The sequence below is a fragment of the Lampris incognitus genome, chromosome 9 (assembly GCF_029633865.1).
Source record: "Lampris incognitus isolate fLamInc1 chromosome 9, fLamInc1.hap2, whole genome shotgun sequence".
NCBI classification, from domain to species: domain Eukaryota; kingdom Metazoa; phylum Chordata; class Actinopteri; order Lampriformes; family Lampridae; genus Lampris; species Lampris incognitus.
In genome coordinates, this window is record NC_079219.1 from 56,316,016 (window position 1) to 56,330,972 (window position 14,957).

The 14,957-nt window shown below is 47.6% G+C and overlaps 1 protein-coding gene across 1 annotated transcript in view; it reads left to right on the plus strand.

Moving 5' to 3' along the window:
* Positions 1 to 14,957, plus strand: part of adam22 (ADAM metallopeptidase domain 22) — a 98,006-nt gene that overhangs the window by 71,448 nt on the left and 11,601 nt on the right. The window contains 18 exon segments of the mRNA XM_056286432.1: positions 287 to 358; positions 1,775 to 1,941; positions 2,035 to 2,119; positions 2,392 to 2,482; positions 2,619 to 2,670; positions 7,620 to 7,719; positions 8,551 to 8,622; positions 9,372 to 9,428; positions 9,430 to 9,465; positions 9,558 to 9,585; positions 9,588 to 9,638; positions 9,784 to 9,833; positions 11,813 to 11,876; positions 12,214 to 12,319; positions 12,424 to 12,543; positions 13,134 to 13,302; positions 13,659 to 13,671; positions 13,674 to 13,769. Coding sequence (XP_056142407.1) covers positions 287 to 358; positions 1,775 to 1,941; positions 2,035 to 2,119; positions 2,392 to 2,482; positions 2,619 to 2,670; positions 7,620 to 7,719; positions 8,551 to 8,622; positions 9,372 to 9,428; positions 9,430 to 9,465; positions 9,558 to 9,585; positions 9,588 to 9,638; positions 9,784 to 9,833; positions 11,813 to 11,876; positions 12,214 to 12,319; positions 12,424 to 12,543; positions 13,134 to 13,302; positions 13,659 to 13,671; positions 13,674 to 13,769 — 1,429 coding nt within the window.

Genomic DNA, 14,957 nt, shown 5'->3' on the forward strand with positions numbered 1-14,957 from the left:
GGGGGACAAAGCTCCTTAGAAACTCAAAAATTATCGCAGAAAAGATGTATAACCTTTTGTGACTGAAGAAACAAGCCCAAAGAATCTCATTGTGGACATGTTCCTGTCATATCTGCCTTAAAAGTTTTGTCCCTGTGTGACGGGGGCGTTGGTTTCAATACGTTAAGCCCCCCGCACATGTGATTATCTCATATGTATGTACATTTATGTGGGTGAAAATGCTATCGCTGTGAGTTATGACTCCTTCCTCTCCGTATCCTCTTACTTTTCTCTCTCTTCTTTTCAGTATAAAAAGCATCGGCTTTCCGTTGGACAGACGAATAACTATGCTAAGTCGGTGGTCAATATGGCTGACATGGTAAGAATCATATTGATCCTCTTCTTGGAAAGGCTCACCGCAAGCACCCCCCCCCCCCGTATTGGTGCTGAGGGTACACGTGTAATGATTTCTCATTTAACCAACCCCGCTCGCTCCCCTTAAAACCTTCCCCGGGCCCATAATTTGCCGTGTGACGGCCATTAAGCCGGCCGCTGATGAGTTTCCACGGTGCGCAGGGCTGCAGGATGCCGGGGGAACTCCACCGGGGCAAAAGCAAGAGTTTTCAGTCTGGCATCATCGTGCAGCTTCCCCCCTGTCCGCTGTGCCGCTGAAATCCGAGAAGCGTCGGGGTCATTTCTGTAAGCTAATAGGCGGCTGAAGCAGGAAAAAGAGGTCATGCCCGTTCTCGTACCCTTGAAAATGAGTGATCGTATGAGCTGGCTGCTATTTAGAAGTAGGCATTGATCTGTGTGTGAGAGAACATCTGCCTCTTCCCCTCGTCTCTGCCATGCCCACGGTGGTACCAAGGTTGCATTTAAAGTGACCGAGGGTGTGATGAATACTCTTTCGGTCATCCAGAATTTATATTATGTATTTATATATTATATTATGTATCTATAAATTATTATTATATTTATATTTGGCTTAGGAAATAAGATAGTGACGCCATCTATCCGTTCTCCTGCAAAGTTCCTCTTCCCCTCTCTTTGCTTTAAGCCTATTGGCGTTCAGCCTAACCGAATAGATTTTTGCCGTTGCCCTTTTTTCCTTGTGTTTGTCCAGCCAGTAAGCCGAATAGATTTCCAGCTTATAAAAACAAAACATTATCGTCGGCTGTGCCATTTGTCGCTGTGGTGCCTTTCAGGAGACGGATGCCCTTGTTGACTCTGTCTGTAATGTGGTGCCGTGTGATGGATGGAGCATAGTGGGACACCATCATGTCAATACTGTCAGTGAACCGCCATAGACGCGGAAGGATATGAGACGTATCATTTAACTTAAATACAAGTCGGGCCATTTTGATGAGGTATCGGCGGCACGGTGGTGCAGTGGTTAGTATGATCACCTCACAGCAAGAAAGTCCTGGGTTCGAGCCCCAGGGTAGTCCAACCTTGGGGGTGGTCCCGGGTCGTCCTCTGTGTGGAGTTTGCATGTTCTCCCCGGGTCTGTGTGGGTTTCCTCCGGGTGCTCCGGTTTCCTCCCACAATCCAAAGACTAGGTCAGGTGACTCGGCCGTACTAAATTATCCCTAGGTGTGAATGTGTGTGTTGGCCCTGTGATGGCCTGGCGGCCTGTCCAGGGTGTCTCCCCGCCTGCCGCCCAATGACTGCTGGGATAGGCTCCAGCATCCCCGCGACCCTGAGAGCGGGATAAGCGGTTCGGATGATAGATGGATGGATATTTCATCAGTGCTCTTGACTATGACTTACTCTGATGTGTTCGATGTCCTCTCAGATCTTCAAAGAACAGCTCAACACCCGCATTGTGTTGGTCGCCATGGAAACGTGGGCGGCTGACAACAGGTTCAACATTGACGATGACCCCATGGTTACTCTGAGGGAGTTCATGAAGTATCGCAGGGACTTCATAAAGGAGAAGTGTGACTCCGTCCACCTCTTTTCGTAAGTCCGAATGCCAGTTTAGGCCCTTGTGTGTGCGCACCAGAGCAAATAGTTGTCTGTTTGTTTAAAAGCATAACGTCCTCTCCTCATCAGAGGGAACCGTTTCCATAGCAGCTGGGGAGGAGCTTCCTACATGGGCGGAGTTTGCTCCCTCACTAAAGGAGGGGGGGTTAACGAGGTAAGCCGGCCCACATTTACAACATTTATTTAGATCTATAAATATCTTGAAGAAAACCATGCCTTGTTCTGTGACATGCAGTTACAAAAAGGCCTCTCTCTCTCTCTCTCTCTCTCTCTCTCTCTCTCTCTCTCTCTCTCTCTCTCTCTCTCTCTCTCTCTCTCTCTCTCTCTCTCTCTCTCTCTCTCTCTCTCTCTCTCTCTCTCTCTCTCTCTCTCTCTCTCTCTCTCTCTCTCTCTGTGCATCTCTCTTCCTCTAACCTTTCCTTTCAGTATGGTAAAACTGATGAGATGGCCATAACCCTGGCCCAGTCTCTCGGACAGAATATTGGCATCTTCTCTGACAAGAAGAGGATCCTCAACGGTACAGTCCAAATACTGATGGATACTTGATGGCTTTCTCTATTTCCCTCTCTCTCTCTCACACACACACACACACACACACACACACACACACACACACAATGCCATCCAAACAAACTGTGACGTGTTTCCTGCAGGCGAGTGCAAGTGTGACGACCGCTGGTCAGGCTGTATCATGGATGATGTTGGGTAAGTTCCACCTAAAGTGTATTTCTCTCTCAAAGTGAACCTCACACTTAGAAACAGAAAAAAAGACATCACACAGATGCTCACATCTCCGGCTTTCCTTCTTGTGCACCAAATTTGCTTATCAACTCCCTTCAAATATTGAGATTCATTTGAGCACTCTGCTCTTACATGTCCGCCACATCCGTTCGTACAACGCAGAATATAACAATACTATATGCTGCTTGTTTGCGTGTTTGAATCCGGAATACAAGCTAACGTTGAATTGGGTCTCGTCAAACTAACCTAACAGCTAAAACAATTTTAAAGGTCTAGTTCTTACTCTACAGAAAATAGCTTCCCGTGCGAAACTTTGGACCGTTCGCTCGTTTGTGCCTTTATGTTGACTGACAAAGAAATGGCGAGCGTGACGTCTCTGTCAGCGTATTGTGTGGTTTTAATTTTCTCGCGATGTAATTGTATTGTCTTATTTTCATATATAGTCGTGTGTTTTCCACCAAAAACTACAGCGTTTTGGAGTGAATATGCCCAACGTCAGCAACGTTTCAGACTCAGTGGATTGTTATTGTAGTTCTAACGGCTACCAGTAGATGGCAGCAGCGTCTCGTTTATTCCGCACAAGCCCGGTTCGTCTAACCGCAATGGGCTCGTATCGGCATGCGTTCTCCTACAAGGTGGTGATGAAGGTCGGCCGGTAAACGCAGATAAAGGCAGATAAAGGCAGATAAGCCGCTCACGTTGTTGCGTGTCTCTAGTTGTATTCCGTTATCGCGACACTGTTTGTCTTTAAATGTTTTTGTGTGTGCACATCTACTTTGTGTTTGGCAGCGTACCAGTGTAAACACACGGACGTGTGTATTTTGTGTTGAGTGTATGCCTGTTAGGCTGTGTGAGTGTGTGTGTTTGTGTGTGTGTGTGTGTGTTTACCCCTCTTCTTAAACCCCTCTTGCGTTTCCCCTCCATCCCAAATGGGACAGCAGGTGAGCAGAAGCTCGACTAGAACGCTGCCCGTGCGGTTTGAACCAACCGGCTGCCTCAGAAGGGTTGTCAGTCATCACAACCGTTCCCGTTTCATCCAGTCACATTGCGGCCTGTGCGGCTCGATGTCCCGCCCTGGCTTTCTCCTCTGATTTAAATGATGTGAACAAATGCAGTCGGGCGTCCGCTTTTCCACGCTTGACTGTATTTGCCACGATCGTTCCATGTAGCGTCATAAGTATTAAGTACTAGTTTTTTGGGCTGATGTCACCTGCTGATCTTATTTTTCCGAGAGATTTGTACTATTTGATTTATTGTGATTGATAATGGGTGGGTGCTTTCCCCCCCTCCCCTTTGAAAATCAGGTCCTCTCATCTCCCTCCATCTCTAACCGATTGATACAGTCTGCAATGTCATTCTCATCCTTGCACAAATAAGATTTCTCCTCGTTTCTCTAACAGCAGCACATCCCCTAACACTCAGTCCACACGCTTCTCCGATTCGGATTACCATGCTAAACTGACCATCGTGTCACGTGGTCACGTGACGGAGGGCAGACATCTTAACCTTGCCCCCTGTGCATTGTACTGACCCAGATCTGCTTCCTCTAAACCAAAGTCAATGGTATTTCAGACACTTGTATTCAATGAGCAAACCTCTGCCATGCCCATTGATGGACTGACTTTTCCGTTTCTCTCAGCAATGCATGTCTGATCAACTAAACCTTACTACACCTGACTACACCTGACTACACCTGACTACACTGCTCTCAGATCTTTTCCCCACAGGGTTTAGCTACGGGAAAAAGAGATTGTGTGTGTGCATGTGTGTGTGTGTGTGTGTGAGAGAGAGAGAGAGAGAGAGAGAGAGAGAGAGAGAGAGAGAGAGAGAGAGAGAGAGAGAGAGAGAGAGAGAGAGAGAGAAAGAGAGACCCAGATAGCATCCGGATGTGGGCCACTTCAGGCAATGATGCAGCACTGATGGCCTTCTTCTGGCCCTGACAAAACGGATGTGAGCCTGAAGTGGCCCACATGTATAATAGCAAATATGGCCCAAATATGCCAAATCAAATGTGGCCTTTTTTTTGGCAAAGATGCGGTGCTCTGGGCAACACGTAATCTGGATGTGACCCTGAAGTGGCCCGTGTGGTAAATGGTGAATATGGCCCAAATATCACAAAACAAATATGGGCCACCTTTAGCAATTATGTGGCACATGCGGCATTGCTATGGCTTGGTTCTGACCCAGATCTGGCAGACAGGAGCGGACCGCCCAAGTGCCATCATTCCACGCGGTATGTGGGTCGGATGAAGTGTTGGGTGTAGAGCGGGTCCGGGCCACAGCAATTTTTCTATCTGGGAGGGGAGAGAGGGAGAGAGGTAATGTGTATGGTTGTATTTGTAGGTAAGAAGGAGTGTGCGTGTGTGTGTGTGTGTGTGTGTGTGTGTGTGTGTGTGTGTGTGTGCGGTATACATGTGAGCATGTGTGCTCTGTTCTCATGGCCACCTTAAATCCTAACTGCACCTTATATGAACTTGGCAGACGGCACAGTTGTGTAAACAAACACACAATTCCTTGTTAAACTTGCATGAAGGTCGAGTTAGGATTTCCACGTTTTCCTGTTTTGGGTTTTCTGCTTTGGTTTGTGTTTTATTCCTTTTCAGTTGTTTCGTTTTGAATTCAGTGTTTTGGTGTAAGAATGGGTTTTGGGATTCCCAGACCAGGACAAAATGTGTATTTTAAAAGGTTAATGTGTAGTTTTGGAGAGCTTGCTGTTTGTTTGGTCGATCTTAAATCTGAATCACGTGAAATGTGCAAACACCGTGTGCTATTGGAGAAACTAATGACTGCACGATCCATGTGTTAACCTTTTACAATACACATTCTGCTCAGGGTGGTCCTTCCTGCTGTAAAATGACAAGTCTTTGTCATTGCCGGAGAGTAACCTTATCCCACATGGCTGGATCTAAAGACTGTGTGTGTCCCCGTGACCAGTAAAACCATCCGGGTGCATCTCACCTTCCTTCCATTTCTCGGTCTTGACGACGTCTCGGTAGGATGAACACTGCAAGATCTGGACGAGGTTTAGCAAATCAGCCTGAGAGAACTCTGAATTCGATAAGTCCCCAAGCGGGGCGGCATGGCGGCGCAGTGGTTAGCGTGGTCACCTCACAGCAAGAAGGTCCTGGGTTCGACCCCCGGGGTAGTCCAACCTTGGGGGGGGTCGTCCCGGGTTGTCCTCTGTGTGGGGTTTGCATGTTCCCCCCGTGTCCGTGGTGGGTTTCCTCCGGGTGCTCCGGTTTCCTCCCACAGTCCAAAGACGTGCAGGTCAATTTGATATACTGTATTAATCCCCGTGGGGAAATTCTTCTCTGCATTTAACCCATCCTAGCTGTGTAGCTAGGAGCAGTGGGCAGCTGCCGTGAAACACCCGGGACCAGCTCCAGTTCGTCTTGCCATGCTTGGGTCAGGGGCACACACAGGAGTATAAACCCTAACATGCATGTCTTTTTGATGGTGGGAGGAAACCGGAGCACCCGGAGAAAACCCACCGCAGACACGGGGGGGGGGGCATGCAAACTCCACTCAGAGGACGATCTGGGTTGACCCCCACGGTTGGACAGCCCCGGCCATACTAAATTGTCCCTAGATGTGTATGTGTATGTGTGTGTGTGGGCCCTGTGCTGGCCTGGTGGCCTTTCCAGGGTGTCTCCCCGCCTGCCGCCCAATGACTGCTGGGATAGGCTCCGGCATCCCCCGCAACCCTGAGAGCAGGATAAGCGGTTCAGATAATGGATGGATGGATGAATCACAGTCCCCAAGTTTGCAGTGTTCTCCACTCATTATTAAAGCAAACCTGTAGTGTCGTTAAGAGCCATCCTCTCTCCATCACAGTCGGTCAGGCTGCACGAAGGCGCGGCCTCTCAAACCCACCTCCTCTGTCCGACAGAGCTCTCCAGTGTGTCTGACTGTTATTGCATCGTCTCTCCTGCAGAACCTGGCGGGGTGCACGCTGACAGACCTCCTCTAGTTTTCTGATCGCTGCTCTGATTGGTCGGGGAGAAACTCGGGGTTTGGGGGGGGGGGGAAGTGACAAATCGATCGTGAAACCTGAATAACTTGCAAAGATCTTTAACTCAGATCTTTGCTTTTAAATTAGGCCCCGTATGTCACGTGGCTTCCTGGGAAATGCCTCATGAAACGGGGCTTAACCCAGATGAACTGAAGCTACGGACTCGGGAGTCCATGACGCGGAGTCCAATTCGGCCCTGCACATCTCTGGGTGCAATCGCAGCTCTGCCAAAGACGCCGGGGGGCCTGATTTTTTAGGGCTCAAACGCTCACTGATGATGCAATAACTGCTAAGTAGCGTGTCATCCATTGCATTCATTTCCGTTCCTAGGAGCGGCATCAGGAAGAATTCATCTCAGATTTCACCCCCCACTGCATACGTACGTTGCATACATATATGTCCATACAAAGGCCACGATCTTAACTGTATACACATCTGCCCGGTCTCATAGTGAGGAGCTCTTTTCGACTGTGAGTATGGTAAACATAAGTGATGCAACTGAAAGGTTTGATTGTTCCATGTTGTAAAAGAGAAATTTAGATCTGATTATATATACCATAATTATATATACCACCGACAAATATGCCATGTACTTGTCTAGCAGTGACTATAACCATCACAAGGTAAACAAAACTATGTGTAACTACGCTGGAGAGCACGAAAAACAACATTTTAGTGTGCAACTTATTAGTAGAAGTGGTAAACTCCTAATGTCACGCTTAAGATGGAATAATCCTTTCCCCACGTCAGTTTATCAAGTTGTTTGTTCTGTGAGATGATAGTGAGCAGAAGCACCCCTCCCTCCTCCCTCCCTCCCTCCGAGCCTTGCTCGGCTGAGGGGCTGCACGCGAGCCGAGCCGCTCGCAGGGGGACCTCATTGTGTTGTGGTTGTGTTGAACAGCTTCTACCTGCCCAAGAGGTTCTCCGACTGCAACGTGGAGGAGTACCACAACTTCCTCCACAGTGGCGGTGGGGCCTGTCTGTTCAACAAGCCCCTCAAGGTGTGTCCCTCCGGCACACACACACACACACACACACATTTGTGCTTCTATCTTTGTGAGGACCCCTCGTTGACCACCTTGTTTGCCTAGCCATTAATCCCAATCTAACCATCACAATTAACCTTAACCTAATTCTTATTCTAACCTAAACCCAAGTCCTAACCCTAAAATAGACACTTAGAGAGGCGTCTGGGTGGTGTAGCGGTCTATTCTGTTGCCTAGCAACACGGGGATCGCAGGTTCGAATCCCCATGTTGCCTCCGGCTTGGTCGGGCGTCCCTACAGACACAATTGGCCGTGTCTGCAGGTGGGAAGCCGGATGTGGGTATGTGTCCTGGTCGCTGCACTAGCGCCTCCTCTGGTCAGTTGGGGCACCTGTTCCGGGGGGAGGGGGAACCGGGGTGAATAGCGTGATCCTCCCATGCGCTACGTCCCCTGGCAAAACTCCTCACTGTCAGGTGAAAAGAAGCGGCTGGCGACTCCCCCTGTATCGGAGGAGGCATGTGGTAGTCTTCAGCCCTCCCCGGATCGGCAGAGGGGGGGGAGCAGCAATGGCTAGGAAGAGTGGGGTAAATTGGCCGGGTACAACTGGGGGGGGGGGGGGGTAGTAGACCCTTAAAGAAGTAAGGCCCGGACAAAATGTCCTCACTCTGATTGTTAAAAACTGAAACCGGTCCTCACAAAGATATAAAAGATAAAGTACAAGCACACACACAGACACACACACAGACACACACACAGACACACACACAGACACACACACAGCCACACACCTTTTCATGCATACACTTGATACTCCTTTCTTGATGCTGATCTTGCCGTTCATTGCAGCTGTTGGACCCTCCAGAATGCGGTAACGGTTTCGTGGAGCTGGGAGAAGAGTGCGACTGTGGCAGCCCATCTGTGAGTAGACTGAGAGGTTCTGGGACCCGTGAATCAGTTTGCAAATACTAATTAGATATTCAGCTGAGGGAATAATAACACGGTTATTAACAACAAAGCCCCCGGTGGTTTTGTTTTTTTTTTGTATAATCCGCAGTAATTGTTTGCTATAGCCTTCACGGTTCGCTGTGCGGTTTCATTTGAAAGTTTGACACGGAGACCTTTGTCGGAATTTAACGTGCCCTCATCCCACCCTTCCCCTCTCTTATCTTGCCCCGACACTACACTCATGTATTCTGTATGGGGCGGTTATTGTTGCCAGGATTCGTATTCACCCTTTACATACACGCTTGCTTGTCTTGTTCTGTGTACAGGTAAATGCTTGTCCTCTGAATCCTCTCTTGGTTTGCTCACATGTGAAGTGCATGGTACTGCAGCTTTATGCATGAAATGTGATTTATAAGTACAGGCTGATTGAAAGGCATGTAGGTCAGGTGAACCGGCGTGCTAAATTGTCCCTAGGTGTGAATGTGTGTCGGCCCTGTGATGGCCTGGCGGCCTGTCCAGGGTGTCCCTCCGCCTGCCGCCCGATGACTGCTGGATAGGCTCCAGCATCCCCGCAACACTGAGAGCAGGATAAGCGGTTTGGATAATGGATGGATGGGTGGATGGAAGGATGATTGATCAAACAATCAGTCGGCACTCACTTCCTCACACAGAGGAAGACCATTATGAAGGATGGTTTTCTGTCTGCCTTTGCATCTTTGCAGGAGTGTGCAAGAGAAGGAGAGAACTGCTGCAGTAAGTGCACCCTGACCCAGGGCTCCCGAGTGCAGCAATGGACTCTGCTGCAAGAACTGCCAGGTAGGAGCGCTGTGCATCCGGCACCCCTGCACACACGGGACAGTATGTCAACAATTACAGCCGGTTTGATCCGTGTTGTGTGTCGAATGCAGATGGAGTTCATGGGTGTGATGTGCAGAGAGGCGTGAATGACTGTGACATCCCAGAGAACTGCGCAGGGCAACTCCAGCCAGGTGAGTCTGACCATCCGTCGTACAATACTTGATGCAATGTCACAGCATTTGTGTGAGACATATGTAAATATTTCAGTTTCTGTCCCTTTTTATGAGTGATTTTTTTTTTTTTAGTTTTGGGGTTAATTGTTTGTTTGTTTTGTAGTGTCCCCAAATGTACACAAGATGGATGGCTACACCTGTGAAAAGGACCAGGTGAGTTATGTCTTATGGGGACTATCAGGTCTTCACAAAGGCTTTCAACGCTGTGTCATAAATGTGTATTGAATACTGTGTAGAAGGGATCTGCTATGTGCAATGTTTTTGAATTCGTAAAATTGCGTTTTTGCTTTTGCACTCAGTACAGAAAGTTCCCTACCACTCCTGAATGTTCTTCACTTGGATGCCAACTTAGTTATTCTTGTGTATTATTCTTAGTTATTCTTATGTATTATTCTTAGTTATTCTTATGTATTATTCTTAGTTATTCTTTTGTGTTATTCTTAGTTATTCTTGTGTATTATTCTTAGTTATTCTTGTGTATTATTCTTAGTTATTCTTGTGTATTATTCTTAGTTATTCTTATGTATTATTCTTAGTTATTCTTTTGTGTTATTCTTAGTTAATCTTGTGTATTATTCTTAGTTATTCTTGTGTATTATTCTTAGTTATTCTTGTGTATTATTCTTAGTTATTCTTATGTATTATTCTTAGTTATTCTTTGTGTTATTCTTAGTTATCTTGTGTATTATTCTTAGTTATTCTTGTGTATTATTCTTAGTTATTCTTGTGTATTATTCTTAGTTATTCTTATGTATTATTCTTAGTTATTCTTTTGTGTTATTCTTAGTTATTCTTGTGTATTATTCTTAGTTATTCTTTTGTGTTATTCTTAGTTATTCTTGTGTATTATTCTTAGTTATTTCTTATGTATTATTCTTAGTTATTCTTTTGTGTTATTCTTAGTTAATCTTGTGTATTATTCTTAGTTATTCTTGTGTATTATTCTTAGTTATTCTTGTGTATTATTCTTAGTTATTCTTATGTATTATTCTTAGTTATTCTTTTGTGTTATTCTTAGTTATTCTTGTGTATTATTCTTAGTTATTCTTGTGTATTATTCTTAGTTATTCTTTTGTGTTATTCTTAGTTATTCTTGTGTATTATTCTTAGTTATTCTTCGGTACTCAGATACTCATAAACTATGTTTACACTGCAGGTCTCAGTGTCCACTTTCGATGTTTTGCCAATATCCGATTTTCTTTGACCACCCTGTTGACATCATATCCGACTGCTGTGCTTACACCATATTTCTTTGGCTTGCATTTGAAACAACCTGCATGTGACGTTGGACACCGGTGCGAGTGTCACGTTTTGAATAATGTGGGGAAAATCTGATTTGCGTGGCTGCATGAATCACATTGGAAGATATCAGATTCCTATCCGATTTATTTCCACATACGGACGTGGTCAAAATCAGATCTGGGGGCGTCCGGGTGGTGTGGCGGTCTATTCCATTGCCTACCAACATGGGGTCGCCGGTTCGAATCCCCGTGTTACCTCCGGCTTGGTCGGGCATCCCTACAGACGCAATTGGCTGTGTCTGAGGCTGGGAGGCCGGATGTGGGTATGTGTCCTGGTCGCTGCACTAGTGCCTCCTCTGGTCGATCGGGGCGCTTGTTCTGGGGGGAATAGCGTGATCCTCCCACGCACTACGTCCCCCTGGCGAAACTCCTCACTGTCAGGTGAAAAGCAGCTGGCGACTCCACATGTATCGGAGGAGGCATGTGGTAGTCTGCAGCCCTCCCCCGGATTGGCAGAGCGGGTGGAGCAGTAACTGGGGACAGCTTGGAAGAATGGGGTAATTGGCTGGGTACAATTGGGGAGAAAAGGGGGGAACCCCCCCCCCCCAAAATCAGATCTGAAAATATCCGGTTCCATGTGCTTTTTTTCCTGGTGACATGGTCATAATACAGATCCCATCTGTGCACATGTGAGCAAAAATTAGGAATTGGGTCACTTGTGCCAGGTGATCTCAAACACCATGGTGTTACTGTAGTGAAGTTTATCTGCTTCAAGGATTTGTGTTATGTTTTTGTTTTTGTTTTGTTCCTCATACAAGCAAATTTAACCTCGCTAACAGTAGAAAATCTGATCTTGAAATTCTCCGAGAGTAACCGTGCTGCTCTCCACAGGGCCGATGCTTCAATGGACGGTGCAAGACAAAAGACAGGCAGTGCAAGTACATCTGGGGAGAGAGTAAGTGGCGTGTTCCTCCCTTTATCATCAATTATATCATCAATGATCCTCATCCTTTTTGGACCGCGTTCATCGACACGAAAAGCTTTGAAAGTAGAATGGAATTTGATGGCTTCCTGTCATCCTCTTACTCTTTTCTAGATATTCTTAGACTCTCTTTGTCTTCCTGCTTTCAGAATGACGAATTGTGCCCAAGATGTTTTTTTTTTTTTTACATGACATATTGAGTTAAAATCTCTATGTGCAAAGTCACTTAGCAACTCGTAAAACCGGCATTGGCAGAGGTGATCGCTTAACCTTGCGGATTTTGATTTCGGCTGTGTGATATTTCCCTCAGAGGCAACGGCGGCTGACAAGTTTTGCTACGAGAAGCTCAACATCGAAGGGACAGAGAAGGGAAACTGCGGAAAGGACAAGGACACCTTTATCCAGTGTAACAAACAGTAAGACGGTCCTCTGCCTGAATGGATGGCGTACAGGGTGTCATTATTGACCGCCGACTCCCCCTGCTGAAATGTGGCTGTATGTTTTTTTTTCCCCGTGGCAGAGATGTGCATTGTGGGTACCTGTTGTGCTCCAACATCTCGCCAGCGCCGCGACTGGGCGAGCTCCAGGGAGGGCTGACGTCTTTCTCTGTTGCCCAGCATAGCGCGTCTCTGGACTGCAGGTACACACAGACCCTCAATCTGTCGCCTATGTCTTCGCGTTAAAAGTAGGATTAGGGGCATCCGGGGGGCGTGGCGGTCTATTCTGTTGCCTACCAACCCGAAGATCGCTGGTTTGAATCCTAGTGTTACCTCCGGCTTGGTCGGTGTCCCTACAGACACAACTGGCAGTGTCTGCAGGTGGGAAGCCGGATGTGGATGTGTCTTGGTTGCTGCACTAGTGCCTCCTCTGGTTGGTCGGGGCGCCTGTTTGGGAGGGAGGGGGAACTGGGGGGAATAGCGTGATCCTCCCACGCACTACGTCCCCCTGGCGAAACTCCTCACTGTCAGGTGAAAAGAAGCGGCTGGCGACTCCACATGTATCGGAGGAGGCATGTGGTAGTCTGCAGCCCTCCCCGGATCGGCAGAGGGGGTGGAGCAGCGGCCGGGGACGGCTCGGAAGAGTGGGGTAATTGGCTGGATACTATTGGGGAGAAAAGGAGGGGTATCTTAATCCATCATTGCCAGTAATGCACCTTACATTCATGTTGCTGAAACACAATATGCTCCGTCTTGAGTATTGCCTGGCTAACTGATTGGCTTGCGGCGACAGCGGCGGCCATGTGATGATTGACGGAGACACTGACCTGGGCTACGTTGAAGATGGGACGGCGTGCGAGACCGACAGGATCTGTTTCAATCACAAGTGTCTCCCCATCCAGCAGTTCAACTTCAGCACCTGCCCCGGCACCACCGACAAAACCATCTGCTCTGGACACGGGGTACTCTCACTCTCTCTCTCTCTCTCTCTCTCTCTCTCTCTCTCTCTCTCTCTCTCTCATCTCTCTCTCTCTCTCTCTCTCTCTCTCTCTCTCTCTCTCTCTCTCTCTCTCTCTCTCTCTCTCTCTCTCTCTCTCTCTCTCTCTCTCTCTCTCTCTCTCTCTCTCTCTCTCTCTCGCTCTCTCTCTCTCATACACACACACAGAACTGTACAATGGTGACTGATTGACCAGAGGGGCCATGTCTGATTCTCCCTTCTTTCACCAACAAATATATAATATTTCATATATAATATAGGTAATTTTATATATAATATATTATATAATAATTTCATATTGTTATTATTTTCATGTTGCAGGTGTGCAGTAATGAGTGAAGTGTGTGTGTCATCTGGGTTGGGCAGGAGATGACTGTAACTCAACATCGCCTCTCAGTTACTTGGTGGTGGGACCCACCGCGTCCGTTTCAGGTAGAGTTGTTATCACTGCGACCCCTGCACCACCTCAGTACTTCTCTGCAGCTGTGTCCGGAATCGGTCCCTCGCTCACCATTTCACTGTTCCCTACATACGAGACACTCAACGGGACACTAGGGAGTAAAGACAGTGAATTCAGACACTGCTGAATTGTCATTTTGCATCTTGGATATGTGTCTTGGTTGCTGCACTAGCGCCTCCTCTGGTCGGTCGGGGCGCCTGTTTCGGGAGGAGGGGGGACTGGGGGGAATAGCGTGATCCTCCCACGCGCCAAGTCCCCCTGGTGAAACTCCTCACTGTCAGGTGAAAAGAAGCGGCTGGCGACTCCACATGTATGGGAGGAGGCATGTGGTAGTCTGCAGCCCTCCCCGGATCGGCAGAGGGGCGGGGCAACAAGCAGGACGGCTCGGAAGAGTGGGGTAATTGGCTGGGTACAATTGGGGTGGAAAAGGGGGGTGGAGGAAGGTAAATACAGAGCGCTATAAAGCAAATAGGGGCGGTTCTGGACACGGCTTCTGTCTCCATCTACGTGTTTTCATGCCGGCCCGATGCTGCACCAGCTGATGGTGTGAATAAATACCCCTTCACCCGGGGGAGATTCCACGAATCAGCTGGCGTTGTGTCGGGGTTATTATGAAAACCCACATACAAATGGCTCTCGTGGCACCTGATTTAGCACCACCGGCCCCACCGCATACATCCATCCCTGCCCTCTGTCCATCTGCAGTTACCCATTTCAACACCGTGACTCATTGTTTTAAGCTCCTCTCCTCCGGGAGTCCTACACACGTCCTGGCTGATGAGTTTTTACACGCTAAGCTTTTGGTTTTTCTTTATCGACTGTTCATTGCCTCGCTCTTCTTCAGCCTTTCTGTTGGTCTGCTCATGAAAGTCAGCTGCACTTGTACTCACTGAACCACGCACGTCATTCTTTTGTTTTTGTCATTTTTTTTCACGCTCATTCTTTGTCGACAGGCTCATGTCTTTGACGGAGTGATTTGAGGTCAGATTTGAGTTCCTCTTCGTTGTGTTTGTCCTGTCTTTGGTGTCATTTCCTGCCCCTCTTCTTCCTCTCATCTCAGTTTCGAGTCACCTCGTTACAAAAAACAAAACAAAACAGCCGTCTGTTTATTTGCACCCTTGTTGATTTGAAAGATGCACAATTTTAGTGATTGTGTCATA